This window comes from Tursiops truncatus, chromosome 10 (assembly GCF_011762595.2).
Source record: "Tursiops truncatus isolate mTurTru1 chromosome 10, mTurTru1.mat.Y, whole genome shotgun sequence".
NCBI lineage: Eukaryota > Metazoa > Chordata > Mammalia > Artiodactyla > Delphinidae > Tursiops > Tursiops truncatus.
Genome location: NC_047043.1, coordinates 34,877,231 through 34,897,065, shown reverse-complemented (window position 1 = coordinate 34,897,065; position 19,835 = coordinate 34,877,231). Strand labels below are relative to the sequence as shown.

Genomic DNA, 19,835 nt, shown 5'->3' with positions numbered 1-19,835 from the left:
TTCGGAAGGGGTTTGACTGGCGGTGTGACCTTGGCCAAGTCCCGTGCGCTTCTCCACCTCAGTTCCCTACGGGGTATCCTGGACAGCTGTGGGGTGGTTTGGCTTTCTTTAGCGGGGGGATCCGGGAGGAAGGCCGGCTGTGGGGTGGGGGCGGCCCGGCTCCTGCACTGCCCGAACCCGAGCGGCGCCAGCCCGGAGCGCAGGGCCCGGGACCTCCGGTCCGGAGGTGGCCGGGCCCAGGGGCCTCCGCGGGCGGGGGCGGAAAGCCGGGACCCACCCGGCCCCTCCTTCGGGCGGGGCGGCCCAGCGGCGGCTCCTCCCCCGCGCCCGCGCCGCCCGGGCTCAGTGGCGTGCGCGGTTCCGCAGGTGGCAGCGATGGCCCAGTCCTGAAAGCCCTGCCATGGCCGGCGCCCCCGGGCCGCTCCGCCTGGCGCTGCTGCTGCTCGGGGCGGTGGGCAGGGCCGGCCCCCGCCCCCAGGTGAGACCCGCGGGCCCCGGGGCGGGGGAGGCGGCGGCGTGGGCCGCTGCGGGCGCGGCGTCCGGGCAGCGGCGGCTGCGACTTGAGCGAAACTCCGCGACCGCGGGCGGCGGGAACCCAAGCCTCGGGGAGTTGGACCTGGAGAGTTGGGTGTCTGAGGTGGGGTCTCGGACGGCGGACGCCTCCCGCAGCCCCGGCCAGGCGCCCCCTTCCTGGCCGCCCGGGCCCCTCTGCCGGGCCACCGGCTGTCCCGCGGCCGCCGTGCGCTGACTTCTGCGCCGCATCTCCCCCCGACCACTTTCCCAACTCCGTCTGCCGCAAACGCGTGCCAGCGGCCCGGCCACAGCCCGAGCTCCCCGACCTCCCCTTTTCCACTGTGCCCCAGACCCCTCCCCGCCGTGCCCCGCTATCAAAGACCCCCTGGGAAGGCAGAGAGGCCTGGGCGTGGACCCCCAGCTCTATCCCCCCGCACCAGCCCCCCAGCACAGCCTTTGACTCATAGCCCCAGGTACCCTAAGGTGGCAACTTGCTGTCCTTCCCCCTGACCTCCCAGCTGGAACTCGAGAGCCACCCCTGTCCCCAGCTCTGCGCCAAGGCAAACGCTAGAAGGCTCCCTGCTCCTCTAGAAGCAGGCAGGCCTCCCCTCACACACTCGCCTGACACACCCCCATTTTGACCCCCTTGGTGGTCAACATGCACCAGAGCCCATACTGGGACACGTGGAGACACCTTGGCCTCCTGGATGCCCTTGGAGGGCTGACCACAGGTGGACCCCTGCAGCCCCTCTCTGCCTTTCCTGCCTCCAGGCTCCTGGGCTGGGGGCTGTGGTCAGCCTGCTTTAGGAGAGGAGTTGTCCAGAGATGCTGTGAGATGCTTGAGCAGAGAGGAGGTGCAGGCTTTCCTGTGCCAGAGAGCCGTGTCTTCCCGTGACCTCCCACTCTTACCCCCAGACCTGAAGAGCTTTGGGGAGGGGGCTTTCACGGGCCTTGAAATTTGTCCCAGCGCAGGTGGAAGGCGGGAGGAGGGGTCTTTGATGAGTGCCGACTCCACCCCTGGCTGAGAATCCAGATGTGGACAGATATGCCTCCCAGCTAAGGTGCCAGCCCTTCTTCAGCCCCCACGTTTTTTTCCAGTCTCATTCCCTCCCTCTCCCTGTCCCCAGCCCAGCTACTGCCCCCAGCTGCAGGAGGCATCTCCTTCCACACCACTGTCCCCCCAACGCTCAGCCAGACTTTGGCTTCCCTGGTGTGCGTGGGATCTTTTGGGAGCCAGAACTGCAGACCCACTACCTGCTTCTCTCTCACCTTTACCTCCTCCTCCGGCTGGGGCAGGGTTGGGGCGGAAGGCTCTGCTGCCTGGTCCCATCCTGCTCCAGGCCATTTGCAGACTGGCTTTGGATTAAGGGAAGAGGAGAGGTTCTGAATGCTGCCTGTCTTCTCCCCAGAGTTCCTTTGCCCAGAGGAGTCAGGCTCCTTGAACCTGCCCTTTCTTCCCACCCCTCATTCCTCAGCCCTGGGCCAAAAGCCCAATATCCTGGGGCCATAACAGTCCTGGGGTGACAGAGAAGGGCAGGATGAGCCAGGCTGTGAGCAGAGAGGGGGAGCTTCGGGGGTTGCCCTGCTGTGAGCATCCCTGACCCGTGGAGATCTGAGTGACAGGCTTTGAGGTCAGACTGCAGTAATTGCGACACAACCTCATGCCCGCGTGTGACTCTAAACAATGGTGGATTCTGTATTCTATTTTCTGTTCATGAAATCAGCAAGACTAGGTTGCTCCCTTCATGTCACTGCCGGTGGGGACGAATCTCAGAAAAGGAGGATTCCCTGTGTAAGGTGAACCCAGCAGTCCAGGAACAGAGAGGACAAAGGGGTGTGGGGCTGGGCTGGTGCCTAATACCTGCTCACCCAAGTGGGACTGAAGGGAAAATGGAGTGAGCTGCCCACAGTCAGGCTGGCCAGGCTGGAAGCGGGTGCCGGCAGGAGGGTGGCAGGACTGACCTCTGAAGAAGGGGACCTAGGTTACTCCTTCATTATTGCCGGGAAGGACCACCCCCTCCCCTATAATTTTCCTCCGCAAGACCCCTGTGAGGGAGCTGGTCTACTGAGGAGACGGGCAAGACTTTGACACTCCAAATTAGAACCAGACAAAACCGGGTTCAAATATCAGGTCTGCGGTTAGCTGGTGATCTTGGGCAGGACATCTGACCATCCGGAACCTCTGTTTCCTCATCTGTAAATAGGGATCACCAGCCCTGCCCCATGGGGTAATGGAGAGGGTTGGGGCGCTGGCACCCAGAAATGGCAGCTTTAGTCACTTGGGGGATCTGACCCGCTTGTCCTCGGGAATCTGGAAGCCTTCTCCAGGGCAGGGGAAGAGGGCTGGGAGGGGGGCTGTCAGAGGCCCCGTGCCTCTGCACTCTAGTGAAGGGTGGATGGAGTCCAGGGTGCGCGGCGGTCACCATGGACTTTGTCCGGAGCGGGGCTCCCTCCCAGACATGGAGTCTGGTGGGGGCCAGGGCAGAGCAACCAAGAAACCACATCCTGCCCTTGGATGCCTTGCTCTGAGGAAGAACAGGCTCTCCTTAGCTGCAGCCTGCCCCTGAACAGATTCCTCTGTGCGTGTGAGATAGAGAGATACAGAGATACAGGACAGAGACAGGTAGAGAGAGACAAAGAGAGAGGGACCAGGGGGAGAGGGGTGGGCGGTATGAACCCCTGTTTCTCCTCCATACTTGGATGTGACCCTCTTTATGACAGCCTGCCTGTGAGTCCCCGTGTATGAAACATCTCAGCATGTCATTGTGTGTCTGACAGTGTGTATGTGTTTGTGACTCCAAGTGTGATACTGCATCTATGGGAAGGTCTGTGTGTGTATGAGAGAGACATCTTAGTGTGTGAATGAGTGTCTGCCAGTGTGTGTCTGTGTGTGGGTGAGAAAAGTGTGCTTGTGACAGAATGTGTATCTGTTTCTCTGTACTTATGCATGTGACAGTGTGACTTTAGTATATGTCAGTCAAGGGGTGTGTGTGTGTGTGTACGTGTGTGTGTACCTGACAGTCTATGTGTTCATGTGTGGGAGAGAGACTCCGTGTCATGTCTTAGTATGTAAGCATGTGCTCCACACACGTGTGGTAATGTGTGTGACAGTGTATCCATGTGAGGGGTCTGGTGCACGTGAGAGTATGTGTGTGGTCTTCCTTTCCCTGCCCTTCTGCTCATGTATCTGGAGTCTATAAGGAAAAAAAATGGGGCCAAGAGCCCAGGGTCCAGCAGCACCATCCCTCCAGGTCTCAGAGGGCCTCGGGGATGGTTGGGCTCTGGAAGTTGGGCAGAGAAGAAGGAGGCAGGGGTCCTGGGAGGAGCTGCAGGGAAGATGCAGGGCTGCATCTGTTGGGAGGCGCCAGAGTTGTCATGGGAGCCCTCTTTTTCCTTTGGGGAGGCCCTCTCCCATTTTTCCCACCTTAGTGGCCTCTCTTTCCTCCTTCCTCTCAATCAAAAAGGTTACCAGAAAAAGAAAGAATCTGGTGCACTTATTCACACTGAGAAATGAAACTGCCGGAGGAATTCTTCACATTAGCAGCCAGTGTTTGGAGAAAGCATGCCGTCCTGGGGTGCTGGAAAGCCCCTCACCCTCTCCACATCCTTCTCTTCCTGCTCTTCTTCCTTAGAACACTGCTCACTCGTACAGGGCTGGATAATTCCTAAGGGTTTTTACTACTTTATCTTGCTGGATCTGTACAGGAACTCTTTGAAAAGAACGATATGCCCATTTTACAGATAAGGAAACTGAGGTCCCAGAAGATTAAAATTTGTCCCATCAGTCCCACGTTAACAGACAAAGCTGGAATTTAAACCAAGGACGTGTGACTCTCTGTCCAGTGCTCTCTTCTGCCACCACTCCTTCCTGGCATCTTCTTTGTCACCTGCTGCTTCCTTCCCGAACACCTGGATCTGAGAGACGCCCTCTCCTTACTGTAAACTCTGCCCCAGGCATTGCCCCCATTTGCCTTTACCCCCCCATCAGAGAACTCCCATGAAGCCTGGTGAGTCCTGATTCTAAAAACTGCCAAGCTGCCCTCACCCTGGTCTGCTGGGCCCCCCACTGCTGCCCTGATCTCCTGGCCAGCTCTGCTGCCTCTGAGGGGCAGGGGCCTCCACCACTGCATCCTCCCCACCACTTACCACCCCCAGCCCCTCCTCACCAGGCCTGGAGCGGGCACTCACATCACAGGAGGATGAAATGGGTCCGAGGCTGGTGGGCGGGGCCTTGCCCCTCCTCACGGTTCCTTGCCCTGGGGCATGGAGGCTTTGCTAATGGCTATGTTGCAGCTGGAAGATGCCACAAATTAAGCAGGATGATCGGTCCTTGGCAGGAAAATATGCTCCTTTCTTCCTGCTGGGAGTTTGTTGTTCCTGGAAATGAGGGAGGGGTGGGACCCGGACTCCCTGGGAAGCCTGGCTGCCCGGTCTGCTCTGCCGTCTCCTGTCAACAGCAGAAATCGAAGACAGCTGCCGTTGACTGTGGATTTTCCACGTGCCAGGGGCCCTTCTAAGCATTAACTCACTTAATGCTCACGGGGAGGCAGGGACTATCGTTATTCCCAATTTGTGCAGGTGTGAGCTCAGGCTAGAAGTTAAAACTGTTGCACAAGGTCACAAACTTAATTTACCGGAGAGCCAGGGTCAGGCCTGGCTCTGAGCCCAAAGCCAGGGCTATTCACGCTTCTCTGTGTAACTGTGTTCCCCTGAGCCCCTGGGCCCTGCTGCACCGGGTGACCCCAGCCTCGTTCCAGACCGGAGCCTCACATCTGTCCCAGGTCCTGCCTACTGCTCTCTCCCTGGCCCAGAAAATTCTCCTGAACATCAGTCCAAAGCTGTCTTCTGCTTGCTCACCAGAGCACCGACGTCCCCACTTCTGCCCCTTCGTTCCTGCTGGGTCCTCCTGCTGAAATGCCTACCCTCTGCCCTTGCTGGGCCAGTCTCTCCCTACACCCCTTCCCTCCGCCAACCCCAGCTTACAATCCCCGGCGTCCCCCAGGGCTCTCAAGTCTTCACCGAGCCCTGCCCCAGCCATTCCCTGAGCACTTTCACCGCTGCCTTCTCTGCTGTGTCCTGAAGAGCATTTGCTCCCACCCGATCCCCGAGTAGCCTGGGGACTCTCTCAGGCCAAGGCTCTGGCCTTCATCTCTGCGCTCCCCATGTTCCCCCAGTCCGTCCCCCCACCCAGAGCCTGGCACAGTATTACTTCCATAAACGCCAGGTGGGGAGAGGCCAGAGGTCTGGTAGTTCGTGTGTTTGGGCAGGGGGGCTGCGGTGACCAGTATTTGGAGAACTTCAGCTGGGGCAGGAGGCAGGCGGTGGACCCCTGTTGTCAGGAAGCTGTCTCAGGGGGCACACAACCCCTGTTCTTAAGGAGCCCCAGCCTCAGGGAGGCTGCCCTCAGGGAGCCCCCGTCTGAAGATAGTTTCTTGTCCGAGGCTCTGCTCCGAGCAGGTGACAGGGCTGCTTCTGTCTCGAGGCTCTCCGGGGCGCTGGTGGCCAGGCTGGCTTCCTGGTGCTGTCCTTTGCCTTTCTCGCCACCCTGAGACTTCTGGTTCCCATGGGCTTCCTAGTCCGCGCTCCCTGCCCCAGACACACCTTCTGCCCCAGTTCCCAGCAGCGACCTTGCTTGCTGCCTGCTTTCGTCCTAGAGAGATCAGGTGGGATTTCTCCCTGGTCTCCCTGCCCTGACCACCAGCAGCTGCTGCATTCCGGGGAGGAGAAGGAAGGTGGGTGGGGGTTGGGGGGTGGATCCGCCAGGACTGGCACTAGTGAAAACTGCGCTGACCCCTCAGTTGTAGCTAAAATTGACACTGCCTTCGCTGTTGGGTTTGATTATTTATTTGTTTAACAAGTACACTTGACCTTTGCGCTCAGAAGAGCACTGTCTTAGGTAGCTCTGCCTGTGGCCTCAGCACACTCACTCCAAGACTGTCCCCTTGCTTGTCAAGCGAGCTTTGTCCCCTCCCTAGGGCTTCCTGTGCCGCCAGGGATGAGCCCAAGACAACCTGTGTCTTTACGGGAAGCGTCTTGTAAGCCCCAACGCAGCCTAAATCTGGGCAGGATTACCCGGAAACCAGATCCAGTGTGCTTAGGGCACCACCCGTCAAGGGTGGTGCAAACTCCCCAGATGAAGCTGTTTTCACTTCAGCACGCATGTGTATTTTTGTGATTTCCAAAAGTGAAATTTTGTTTTAAATTATGTATAGGTCCTGAATTTTATACAAGGGGCTCCCTGGTCATCTGTGTGTCTGAAGGCTCTAAAGGAGGAATATTTATAATCTTAAGCCTGTTCAGGAAAAAATACAAATAAAAAAGAAACATAGTCCCAGGACATATCTAAAGAAGTACCCTGAAAGGTCTGGGCGTGGATAATTCTCACTTGGGTGCATCTGCTTGGGTCTCTGCTAAAAAGCCAGTTCTGTTACCTTATCTATTCACAGAGAGGGGGACCCCTCCCATTGCAGACCCAATCTCTGTGTTCTGGAACTTTTCTGACCCCTTCACCCCATGTCCTCAGGACTTCTCCCACAGTTGACAGAGCTGAGACGGTGGGGGTCATGTTGACCTCCCAGGTAACGTGACTGCATTTTGCAGGAGGGATGCTAGCGGTCAGCATTACCAGCGCTGAATCCCACCTCAGCCCACACCTTCCACTGCTGCGTCACAGGCACTGATCTGGGAGACTCCAGGTCCTAGCCTTAGCTCTGCTCCTTGGGGTGCTGTGTGACCTTGACTGAGCCCCTCTCCCACTCTGGGCCTGCGTGTTGCCTTCAAGACTGGTGGATGAAAGTGTGAGAACCTCGCGGGAAGGCTGACTGGGTGCTGGAAAGGAGCCCGTGGCAGTCACAAAGCCCAGGGCCCTCAGGAACGCTCTCTGCTGGGTGAGGGCAGATGAAACCATGAATGAGACACACGCCCAGCCAGTGGCCCTTCCCCCGCTCACCCCCAACAGTGTCCTTTCAGTAGCCACTGGCTGGACATTTACTACACCCCAGGCTGTGCCCTGGGAGGGATAAAGACATAAAAACATCCACCTGGAGCCCCTCTTTGTGTTGTCACCCTCTTTCAGAGATGGCCAAAGCCTGTGGAGTTTGGGGCTCTAAGGTCCCCTGGACATCAAGAAACCAAGTGTGTGTGTGGGGTTGGGCATAAAAGAGAGGTTGGTTGGACCTAAGGGGCCCCCTTTTCGTTCTTCTCCCCAGGGTGCCACCGTGTCCCTCTCGGAGACAGTGGAGAAATGGCGAGAATACCAACGCCAGTGCCAGCGCTTCCTGACCGAGGCTCCGCCCCCAGCCACAGGTGAGTGCACCCAAGCAGCTCTCCACGGCGCTGGGAGGCCCCACGCCTGGCTGGGCATCATTCGCCTCTCTAGGACCCCTCATCTACCCTATGCCTGGGGGTGCGGCCTCGTTGCTGCTGTGCTCCCCCTCGCCCCTGGCTGGGGCCCCTCAGGAGCAGACACCTGGCCTTTCTATTCTGCCTCCTCCTCAGCACTTCCCAGCCTGTGCCAGGGCAGGAGGCCCAACGCACGTACTTATGGTAATAAACGTTTAGGGGGAGTGACAGACAGAATGGACTGGAGGACACGGGGAGCGGGAAGGGTAAGCTGGGACAAAGCGAGAGAGAGGCATGGACATATATACACTACCAAATGTAAAATAGATAGCTAGTGGGAAGCAGCCGCATAGCACAGGGAGATCAGCTCGGTGCTTTGTGACCGCCTGGAGGGGTGGGATAGGGAGGGTGGGAGGGAGACGCAAGAGGGAGGGGATATGGGGATATATGTATACATATAGCTGATTCACTTTGTTATACAGCAGAAACTAACACACCATTGTAAAGCAATTACATTCCAATAAAGATGTTAAAAAAAAGAAAAAAAAGAGCAGAGGACTGATAGGCCTGTGTTCCAGTCCTGACCTGCAGTCATGACCCAGTCACCTGAGGAGGGTTCTCTTAGCCTGGAGAGCTACCGTCCCCCTCATCCGTGGTGTGTAATTTAATAACAGGCCCACGAGGATCGTTTATTGAGCACTTACTATGCTCAGTTATCTACGCTAGCCATGCTATTTGTCCCCACAAAGCCCTGTGGGCTGGGGATCAACCCCATTTTCCAGGTGAGAAAACAGAGACCTTAAGTACTTTGCTGCAAGTCCCACTGCTGATAAGTGGCACCTGCTGGGTGGGAATGTGCTGGGTGGGTAGGAAGCCTCAGTGGAGGTGAGCCGAGCACAGGTTTCTGCCGGGCAGCCTCCCCGGTGGGGAACTTGGGGGTCAGTGCCCCAGCCAGGCTGGGACTCAGATGCCATCGTCCCGCTGCACCAGGCCTGTTCTGCAACCGGACCTTTGATGACTACGCCTGCTGGCCGGATGGGCCGCCGGGCTCCTTCGTGAACGTCAGCTGCCCCTGGTATCTGCCCTGGGCCAGCAGCGGTGAGTTCCCTCCCCCACCCTGTGCCCAGGAGGCTGGGGTGGGAGTGGAGTTGGCACGGGGTTCGTGCTGCCTCCTTTCCCCTGAGACGCAGCCTCCCTGCTCCGGGAGGTCTTTGGGCCTCCTCCCGGTGGTCTGCCTTTCTTTCCCTGGGGGTGGGGAGCAGTACGGGGTGGCATCCGGTGTGACCTGGGCCTGAGGCCCATCTGGCAGGTGGGGTCTGTGGGGAAATCGTGGCGTCTGACTTAAGAAAGAAATGAGCACCCTCCTGCATCAGGAAAGGAGTCAGGTAGGAACAGTTCCTGGGGGTTCGGTGTGGGGTAGGGTTACTCAGAGGTGTCATTGCTCTGATGCGTGTGTGTGTGTGTGTGTGTGTGTGTGTGATGTGTGTGTTTGTAGGTGCCGCCCACCTGGTAGTGGCCTGTAGCCACCTCCTGACTCTTCAGGGGTTCACTGCTCAGATGAACCCAGACGGGAGTAGTGATCGGGGCCTTGGTGAAGTTGCCCCCTAGGTCCTCCCCGGCTCACTCCTGTCTGCAGGGGACAGCCTGCACTGGGAAAGCTGAGGCTCTTTGGAGTACAGAGATCTACAGAGGCTGCAGGGGGAGCTCTGACTGGAGGAGGAGTTAATGTGTCCTTTTAGGGCAGGACCCCAGTCCTGCCCTAAAAGCCGAGTATTCATTTAATCTTTACAACTACCCCGTGGGCATGCTTGTTTTGTACAGATAGGGAAACTGAGGCCCCAGAAAGTTTAAGTCACTCGCTCCAGATGACGTGGTAAATGGCAGGGCCAGGATTTGAAGCCAGCCTGTGCTCTTAATTACAGTGCACCGAAGGGGCCTGAGACCAAGCAGAAACTGGCCCAGAAGCAGGTGTGATTGAGGTCATACTCTGGGAAGCTAGAGGGCTTCCTGGGAGAGGCAGCCCCTTAGCGGAACATCAGGGCACCTGGCAGGGCCCGGTGTGAGCTTCACCTCAGAACACAGGACTGGAGTCAGATGAAGCCCAGGCAGAAGTCCTGAGGAGACTCTCTCCTGCTGTTCCCTCCCAGTATACCCACCCCACCCTGAGGTGCACAGGGAGAGCCTGGGCCTGGAAAGAGGCAGGCGCCTGCATAAGACACAGAGCGGATCAGTGCCCGTCACGCAGCATTTCTGCGACCAGCTGTAAGCACTTTACACACCTACACTCATTTAACCCTCACAGCAACCCTGCGAGGCAAGCACTCTGGTGACCCTCCCCTTTTACAGAGGAGGAAACCGAGGCACAGAGATGCTAAGTGACTTTTCCAAGCTCACACAGCAAGTGAGTGGCAGACCCAGGAATAAGCCAAGGAGTCTGGTTTAGAGTAAGCATGTTTCACTGCTACACCAGGCTTCCTCCAGTGTGCAGGCATGTATGTGTGCATGTGTGTGTGTTCCTGTGCACGTGGCTCTGGGCATGGGGACAGGCGAGTGGCCTGGGCCTCTGCTGGCTGGGCACACCCTGAGGGAGGGCAGTGAGCTGCCTGCCCTCTCCCTGGAGATGAAAACGTCGAGTTGTACAATCTTACGGTTCTGCCTGATGCTGCTCTGAGTGGCTGTGTGAGCTTGAGTGAATTTCTAGACCTCTCTGTGCCTCAGCTTGCCATGTGGGAGATGGGATAAAGCCAGGTGATGGGGGTGTTGGGAGGATTGTAGGTTCTTGAAAAATGGTTGCTGTTAATTTCTTCCACCTACCCGACTTACCTCGTCCACTTCCCGCAATACGCACCCTTTCCTTGCTCCCCAGTGGTTTGGGACTGGCTGTCTGTCCAGCTGGGGCCGGGCCTCTAGACCCCAGGGAGCCAGGCGCAGGACAGGGCCCATCACTCAGCACTAAGCTGTCCCCAGCTCTGCCTGTCGCTCGCGGCTCCATCCATCACCTTTAATTTTATTTGAGCAGGAAATAGGTCCTGGTGGTGCCCGTTTATGAGCGAACACGGTTTTACTGCTTTCTCCGTGAAGACAGCGGCCACTGTGCAGGCCCCCTGCCAGCCCCCGCCCCCCTCCCCTGACTCACCAAGCTAATTCACTCCCTCTTCTGACACGTGGCATCACAGACTCTGCCTCCCTCTCCCCTCTCTCTGAGTTAGGGACCTGCAGAGACACCCACCGTGGGCTCCTGCAGCATAATTGCTGCCTCTGGCCTGTCCTGCCTGTTCCGCTTGGGAGAAGCTGGCACTAGGGTCTCCCCTCACCCCCTCCCAGAGCATGGGGGAGCAGGAAGGGGGCAGTTCTGGAACTTTCTTGGGCTGATCAAGGGGGTAGACTGTGGAAAAACGTCATAGTGGGAGTTCGAAGTGGGGAGAAACAAGGGGGACGGGTCTCAGGCAGGGTCCTGGCAGAAAACACACTCAGCTGGGAATTTGAAAAGAATTCAATGGAGGGGCCACTTCAGAGGCTGGCAGGGTTAAGGGGCCAAAGAGGTACATAAAGCACCAAGGACCACAACAGTGGGAAGCTGTAGCATCCCTAGACCCGAGCGGGGCAGGAACAGCTGGAGGTCGTGGTGATGCAGAGGCCACCAGCAGGGCAGGGCCTTGGCCACAGAGAGGCAGTGCCACTGCCAGAACCTCAGAATCAAGGCAAGAAGGGAGCAAGGGAGAAATACCCCAGCCTCTCTCTCCTTCCACCCTCCTACCTTCTGCTGGTGCCTCCCATTGGCCAAACCCAGCGGAGGGCAAAGAGCCCAAGTGATGCTGTCCACAGGGGTCAGCCTTCTGGGGTGCAGAGCAGGGAAGAAGAATGAGTGACTAGAGAAAGAATTAAATTCAGAACAATTCCCCGGGGCAGGTCTGTGTCAGGAGCTGGGGATGTCAGTGAGACCTTAGGGGTGTGTGAGTATGTGGGTGTTGGGGAGAAGGGGTGATCTTCCCCATGGGGCTGAAGAGGTCAGCTCAGGGGCCTGGGAAGTGGTGCTGAGGGAGGTCAGAGCCATCTCTTCTGCCTGGGGTGTGGCACCAGGAAGGCTTCCAGAGGGAGGTGATATCGGGACCAGGCCTGGAAGAACAGGCAGATGGAGAAGGGGGAAAAAGTGCCCTCCAGGGAGGGAGGATGTCAGGCTCAGAGATGGGGCCAGGCCAGGCCTCAGAACTATACAGTATCCCAGGGAAGCCAGCCAAGTCCTTGAATTCTGACCCCTCTAATTCAGAACTGGGGATTGCACAGAGGGTGGGAACAGGTGAGTCAAGGAAGGAAGGCGTTCAAAGGAGATGCCTTGCGTCCGCAAGATTTTCTCTGTAAACCAGAAGGCTGGAGTGGCTTCAGAGAGCCTGTTGCCACCCGAGTGCCCTCCAGCAGCCTTGTTTAACCACAAACAGCTGATCTGCTCATTACAAATCATTCCAGTCTCATTAGCTGCACCCCCTTCTGATCCCTACCTGTTAGCTTGGTTCTAATTATAGGAGAGTCATAAAATGTTTTAAAAATTGTCTATAACTCACAGTTCTTGGAAACTCTGACAGGTGCCTCCCTTGAGCTTGTACAGCAGGCCGGGGTTGCCAGAGGGAAACCGAGGCCCCAGCTTGGCCCTGGAGGAGCTCCGGCTGAGGCGGTGTCCTAAGCTCCAGCCCGCCCCCAGTGAAGGGGTACTCTTTTGAGGAATTGGTGCGGGCAGGGGGGGTGGCAGCAGGTCTTTCACTGTGACTCTAGTTTGAAGACCAACCAGGTACCAGGCACTTCACATGCTTTATCTCCTAATCCTCACACCACAGACCTGGGAAGTTATCAGGGTTCCCATTTTACAGATGCGGAAACTGAGACCTGGGGAGGTCTGCCCAAGGTCCCATAGCTGGTTGAGGGCAGAACCAGGATTGACCTTGAGTCTGTCGTTCAGAACCCAAGTTCCTTCTCCTAGGCTGTGATGTGATGCGTTGCCCCTCACCCCCACCCCAAGCGGACACCTTCAGTTCGAGCCCTGCCTTTGACCCTCATTCCAGCACTCTGGGGAGGGCCTATGACTGCCCGCTTTGAATCTTGGCTTCCCGGCCCAGGAGATGGGGGCCCAGGAGCTGGGGGCCCAGGAATCCATGCTGACCATTGCTGTTGCCAGGATGCAGGAGCTAATGGATTCATGAGCGGCTCTCCACAGCCCTGAGTGCCCGCGTCCACGTGGAAGGGCGGCTGTTAGCTTGATTACAGACGCCGCTGTGGTTTCCGGGAGGGGAAGTGTTTAATTGGGGGTTTTAGTTCCAGCACCAGGATCTGACTTAATGAAATATCCCTAGGCCTCCTGGCATGCGGCTGGCTGCCTCCTGGTGTTGACAAGACCAGAGCCAAGCCTCTGGCTATGATCAGCAGCACCTGGGCCAGATAAAGCTGGGCTGATAAGCCGGACAGTGCCCGTACCCACCCCATCTCCAGCCAAGATGGGCACCTGGGGACCGCAGCCCGGCCAGGAACCAGCCCTGGCTTTTCATATTTGCTGCTAATGAAGGATAATTGACAGACGCACTCGTATAGGCTCACTGAGCTTCGCAGGGACGCAGTGATCCCTTGACACTGTTCCAGTAACACATACATCTGTGCACACACTGCCTCCCTACCCTCCCAGCTTGCCCTGAGCAGAGGGCCCAGGAATGGCAGGGTGCCGGGGGCCCAAACTGGCAAGAGGACCTGCTGGGAGGATGCTGAATGTTGGCAAGTCCAAGCCTGGAGGAAGGGCAGATAAATGGCACATGGCCATTGCTGACTGTTAGCAGTGAATTTGGCTGCTGACTTTTGGCCTCTGGAGGCCAAGAGCTGAGGGCTGCAACCTATTTTTTTTTTTTTTTTTTTTTGCGGTGCGCGGGCCTCTCACTGTTGTGGCCTCTCCCGCTGCGGAGCACAGGCTCCGGACGCGCAGGCTCAGCGGCCATGGCTCACGGGCCCAGCCGCTCCGCGGCACGTGGGATCTTCCCGGACTGGGGCACGAACCCGCGTCCCCTGCATCGGCAGGCGGACTCTCAACCACTGCGCCACCAGGGAAGCCCGAGGGCTGCAATCTTGATTCTGCCGCTTCCTGGCTGGATGACCTTGGGCAAGTCACGTGGCCTCTCAGAGGCTCAGTTGCTTCATTTGTAAAGTGGGATTTGCTGTGCCTACCTTGTAAGGTGGTCGTGATGTTCAAAGGTGTCAGGCATACAGCAGGTGTTCAAAACCTGATTCTATGAGTGAGCAGCCTGCAGAGAGGGTTCGAAAGGAGCAGGTAGGAAGGAAAACATCAATTCGAGTGCCTCCTGTATGCCAGACCCTGTGCCAGCGGTGGCAAGTGGCTGTCATTAGGGTCACACTGCTGCGGGCTACGTCCTGGGTACGTGGCGCTTCGACAGTTTGGGTCCCTTTGCGATGTCCTCTCCCTTCCCCTGGCCCCTCTGCCTCCTCTTTTCTCCCCATTTCCTCCCATCTAAATGGGTTTCCAGAGAAGGTTCTGATATAAGTCTCACTCCATGGAGTCAGCCCAGATCACCATAACTGCTCTGGGGTCATCGACTCCTGAAGACTGGTTTTGCTCTTATATCAGAAGACTCAACCCCTGGTGAAGAACTCCAGGCATCCATGCAGCAGATAAGAGAGACATTTGGGGGCCCTTCTAGTTGCTTAAATCAGACCTGGTGCCTCCTGTTCTCTGCCTTTGTCCTTTCCTGATTTTGTTCATAAATGAGCCAGGGGGCTATTGGGACACTGCTCCTCCCACTGCCCAAAGTCCCATCATTACATTTTCAGGCTTTTGTTTCTCTTCCTGGGGAAGTCTCTTAAAATGCAGTTTCTTCTAGAAGCAGTGATGCCGCAAGCTGACTCACCCCACAGTATTACCAGATAACTTCTGTCTCCTGAAGCGGGTCAGGGTCTCTGAAAGGGAGTGGAGAAAGGGGAGAGTGGGCTGGGAGCCAGGGACCGGCTCAGGGAGGACAAGGGTCCCACTGGCAGGCCCTGCAGGTGCCTGACTGTGCAGGCAGAGAGCTGTCCCTGGCCCCTAAAGTGAAGGTGTCCTGGCATATGGCAGCAGTGGGCGGGTTGATGGTTTGTGAACTGTGAAATACAGCCCCGTCCTAGAGGGTGCGTCCCTTCCCGGCCCTGGTGGTGTGGGCCCTGGGGTTGATGCTGCCGCCATCAGGCACTCATGTTAATGATCCTTTTCCACAGACCTGTCCTTACTGCTGCCTCCCCACCTGGAAACTTCTGAGCGGCCACTGCCAGCCAGGGCCTTGCGGCTTCTCCATGCTCCCTCCTTCACGCTGAGCCTCCTTCCCACAGCCGGGAGGCTGGTCTTTAAAATCTTTTGTCTTTTAGAATTTTTAAATCTTTTAAAATTCGTCCTGGCTCCAGCTCCCCTCCTTGATCCCCCCTGTGCTAAATCTCTCCCCACTTTTGTCCCCAGTTTCCTGGCCCTGCGGTCAGACTTACATTTCCTCTCAGACACAAGTAATCCCCTGTCCCCTCTTGTGATCTCACTGCAAACTTGGGGCTGCAAGCCACCCCCTCCCTGGGTGGGCAGACAGTGAGGCACGGCAGGGTGGTCGCCTCAGCGCCAGATGCCCGGGTGGGATGTGAGTGGACACAGGGACATCCCACCCCCAGCCCTGCTGGGCCTGTGTTTGCTCTCTCTCGGTTTGCATTTCTGTTATTCCTTTCTGCACTTTTTGGTTTTTGTTTTCTGTGAGAGTCTTGATTCTCTGAAGCCAGGGACTGTGCTTCCTTCCTCCTTCAGACTGGGAGCTCCTTGAGGCCAGGGGCTGGATGTCTCCCCACTCTCAGCCGGGGAGGTCTCCAAGGACAGTCTCCATCTCCAGCTACTTGGAGCTACTTGAAGGGAAGAGCTGGTCTTCCCTCCCCGCACCACTACCCCTTGGAACAGAGTGTCTCTAAGGGCTATGTCTCTGCCATTGACTCTGTGTTCCTTTTAAATCAGATGATCTTTGAGGATAGGACTGGGTCTCCTCCATCAGATGAGAACTTCTTAAGGGCAGGGCTGTGTCTCCCCTCAGACCGGGGCTCCCTGAGGATGAGGCTGGGTCTCCTTCTTTCTCTCAAGAGCTCTTTGTTCCTGGGGTCTGCTCTGCCCGGGAAGGTGGGGCCTGAGTTCTGTGAATCAGCAGTCTCAGAGGGTGGCTGTGGGTCTGTTGGGGCCACTGCTCGTCAGCACCAAACCTTGTCCGTAGCACGATTTGAGGCAGGGGTGTGGAAATGGGCTAGCGCGGTCTCATCTCAATAGTGTGAATTCATCAAGCTGCATTCCAGGGTGGCTGAGAGGAGAGGCTGAGGGTGGGTCAGACAGGCACATGGCAGGAGAGGAAGGCCCGAGGGTGTGTGTGTGTGTGTGTGTAGAGGGGTCAGTTCTGGGGCAGCTGGGGTGACCCCCAGGGTGGAGAGGGGTGAGGGGCAGGTGGCCTTGAGACGAGGCTCAGCTCCTGCGTGTCTCCGCCCCAGTGCTGCAGGGTCACGTGTACCGGTTCTGCACCACTGATGGCCTGTGGCTGCACAAGGACAACTCGAGCCTGCCCTGGAGGGACCTGTCCGAGTGCGAGGAGTCCAAGCGAGGGGACCAAGTGAGTTGAGCCGGCGAGCTGGGGGGCAGCAGGGTGCCAGCTGCCTGGGAGCAGGGACCTGGGCATCTGGCGAGTGGGTCTGTGGCCATCTGCCCATCCCCCTGCCTCTCGGGCTTTGCACACCATGCTTTCTGGACAGAGGTGGTGTGCGTTCACCTCTCTGGCCTTGGAACAGGGCCCTAGAAATCCGAGGACCATCACCGTAGGCTATTCTCTTTCTTAGTTCCAGGATCCCAGTGGGGCTGCGTTGGGGCCCCACCTCTGCCCCGTGGGAAAGAAGAATGTGGGAGAGGAGGGTTGTGGGCCACCCCTTGTACACTGTGTCCCCCGTGTGCACACAGAACTCCCCGGAGCAGCAGCTCCTGTCCCTTTACGTCATCTACACGGTGGGCTACGCACTCTCCTTCTCCGCACTGGTCATCGCCTCGGCCATCCTCCTGGGCTTCAGGTAAGGGGGCTGCTTCAGCCTTACCTGCCGTCCTGTCCCCAAATAGAGGAGGGGGCACCAAGCTGAAACAGCAATGCAGCAGGTTCCTCTCCTAAGAGATGTCCAGAGAACCCACACCACCTATGTGGTAGACTGATGAGGCTGAAAACGCAGGCTACCACACTGTGTACTTAGTCTAATCTGTGCTGTGTAAATATGTGCGTGTAATACTGCAAAAAAGGAAAAACAAACACTACACATGCACACACAAAGCACGTGCTCCACACCTTAGCAGTGGGTGATAGGAGTGGGGGAGTCCTCTCCGGTGAGTGTGTGTAACAGATCATCGGGAATTCAGTATGATTTTAGACAAGACCTCGGGGGTTAGAGATTCTGCGCTCTTTGGAGCTTGTCAGCTCCTATGGAAAATTTCTTTCCTAGGTCTAAGCTAGATGAGCCATTCCTTCCAGAGTACCGGGCTCTTCCCATGCCTTCTGCACTGATGGCGGTGGGCCAGGAGGGCTGGGTTCAAGGGCAGGAGGGATTCTGAGGGTAGGGAGCTCAGGACACCAGCCAGCAGGAACAGGAGAGGTGACATTCCTCCTGTGGTCCCCATGGCTTCTGGCACAGTCAGGGCTGGGCACACAGTCAGTGTTTAATAAATGCCCTCACTGAGAATATTCTCTCCTTTTATTATGCAATGTTCAGAGATCTGAAAATACAGTGGCTGATACTATGATCACCTGTGCACACACACCATCCAGCCCAGGAACTAAAGCCCACCGCGCGGTTAAGCTTCCCCGAGTAACGCTCCCTCCTCACCAGAGGGAACCCCTGAGGGGCCACTTATAATTCCCATGCATCTCTCTGTACTTTTACCACATTTCTAAGAATCTATACAAATATATAGTGTGGGGTTTGCATATTTTAATGGCGTGTTGGACATATGCTTCAGCAGTTATTTTTGGCCTGACATTATGTTTCTGTGAGGTTCTTTCACATTGATACAGGCAGTTCTGTTTCATTCATTTTAAGTGTCACTCCATTGTATGATATATTACAGTTTAGTTATTTGTTATCCTTTTAATGGACATTTGAGGTGTTTCTCTTTTTTTTCTTCTCTGAGTTATAAACCTTGCTACAATGAACATTCTTACCCATGACTCCTTGTGCCTTTCTCCAGGGGCACATGCCTCTGAGTAGAATTGCCTGGTCTGAATACAGCGTGCTGTTGCAAATTTATTAGGCGTTGTGAAGTTGTTCTCCAAAGTGGTCATGCCAGTTTGCCCTCTTACTGATCATACATGAGAGTTCCCTTGGCTTCACATCCTCACCAATATTTCCTATTTTCAGACCTAATTCTTGCTAACCTGAAGTGTGTGAAATATCTCACTATGATTTTAATTTGCATATCACTGATTCCTGGAGAGATCTAGCATACTTTTTATGTTTCATTCTGTGAATTGCTTGTTCGTATCCTTTGCTCACTTTTTTATTGGCTTATTTGGCTTTTTCTTTTTATTTTAGGCACTCCTTGTATATTCTGGATAGTAACCCAGGCTATATCCTCTCAGCCTGGGGTTTGTTTATTTTTTCACTCGCTTTATGGTGCCTTTTATGCACAGAAGTCCTTAATTTTAATGGAATGAAATATATCAATGTATCTGGCTTTATTGATAAGATAAATATATCAGTAAGTGTTATCAATTGATAAAAATTCATTTTTCCAATTGATAAAAAAATTTATCAATTTTTTTTTCCCAAAGGCCAAATTTCTTTATGATCTTGTTTAAGAAACCTTTCCTTATCCCAGGGTCATAAGTTTTGCACATCCCTTATGGCTGTTTGGTGAACCTGGAATTTATTTTTGTCTGTAGTGTAAACAAGAGATTTAATTTCATTTTTCCATGTATACATATTCCATGTGTACATGTTGATTGCATCAGGACCATTTATTGATAGCAGTGCCTGCTCTGCCCTGCAGCAAGCATCGTCTGTGCCTGAGTGGGTCTCTGTCATGTGGATTGTTTTCCATTGGTCTAGTTATCTGTCCCTTTGCCTGTGCTATGGTGCCTTAACCACTATAGATTCGTCAAAAACCTTGGTTTTCTTGGGACTTCCCTGGCGGTCCAGTGGTTAAGACTGCACGCTTCCGCTACAGGGGGCATGGGTTCAAACCCTGGTCGGGGAACTAAGATCCTGCATGTCATGCAGTGTGGCCAAAAAATAAAAACAACTTGGTTTTCTTCTAGCAAGGCCCCCTACACTGTGGTTCTTTAGGAGTGTCTGGAATATTCTTGGCCCTTGGCTCTTCTTTATAATAAGTTTTTAAAATTTCCATCAAAAAACTGTTGGAATTTTTATTATCGCTATATCGAATTTATTGGTTATTGTGAAGAGAATAGACACTTTCAAGATAGTCTTTCTATCCATGAATCTGGTGAATCTCCCGTTAATTTGCATCTTCTTTAATAATTTTGAGCAAGTTTTACTGTATTCTCCATAGAAATCGTGCCTTCTTCTGTTAGACTTATCTCTAGGTAGCCAATTAAAAATAGTGCCAATGAATTTTTTAAATTTACTTTTAATTGTTTATTGCTGATGTACATAAACGTACATATCAGCAACCTTATTGAATGAACTCTGATTAGTTCTAATAATTTGTGTGTTGATTCTCTTGGATTTCCTGTGAAGATCGTCTATCGTCTACAAGTGATGACAGTTTTGTGTCTTTATTTCCAGTTCTTATGCATTTTTCTCCTTGCCTTCTGACAGTGGCTAGGATCTGTAGTACAAAGTTGAGTAGATGTGATGTAAGTAGATCTTACAGCTGGATAATCCTAATTTTGTTCCTGATTTTAAAGGGAATCTTTCTAAAAATTTTCAGGTGAGAATGATGTTTGCTCCTGTTT

The 19,835-nt window shown here is 55.1% G+C and overlaps 1 protein-coding gene across 3 annotated transcripts in view; it reads left to right on the top strand.

Moving 5' to 3' along the window:
• Positions 1-361: 361 nt before the first annotated feature.
• Positions 362-19,835, top strand: part of GLP1R (glucagon like peptide 1 receptor) — a 37,776-nt gene continuing 18,302 nt past the window's right edge. For all 3 annotated transcript variants that reach the window (XR_012334471.1, XR_012334469.1, XM_073810768.1), the window contains exons 1-5: positions 362-478; positions 7,722-7,818; positions 8,845-8,952; positions 16,378-16,496; positions 16,838-16,944. Coding sequence is in view for 1 of the 3 variants with exons in the window: in XM_073810768.1 (XP_073666869.1) it covers positions 401-478; positions 7,722-7,818; positions 8,845-8,952; positions 16,378-16,496; positions 16,838-16,944 (509 nt within the window). In the remaining 2 variants the exon portion in view is untranslated. The remainder of the gene's footprint in view (positions 479-7,721; positions 7,819-8,844; positions 8,953-16,377; positions 16,497-16,837; positions 16,945-19,835) is intronic.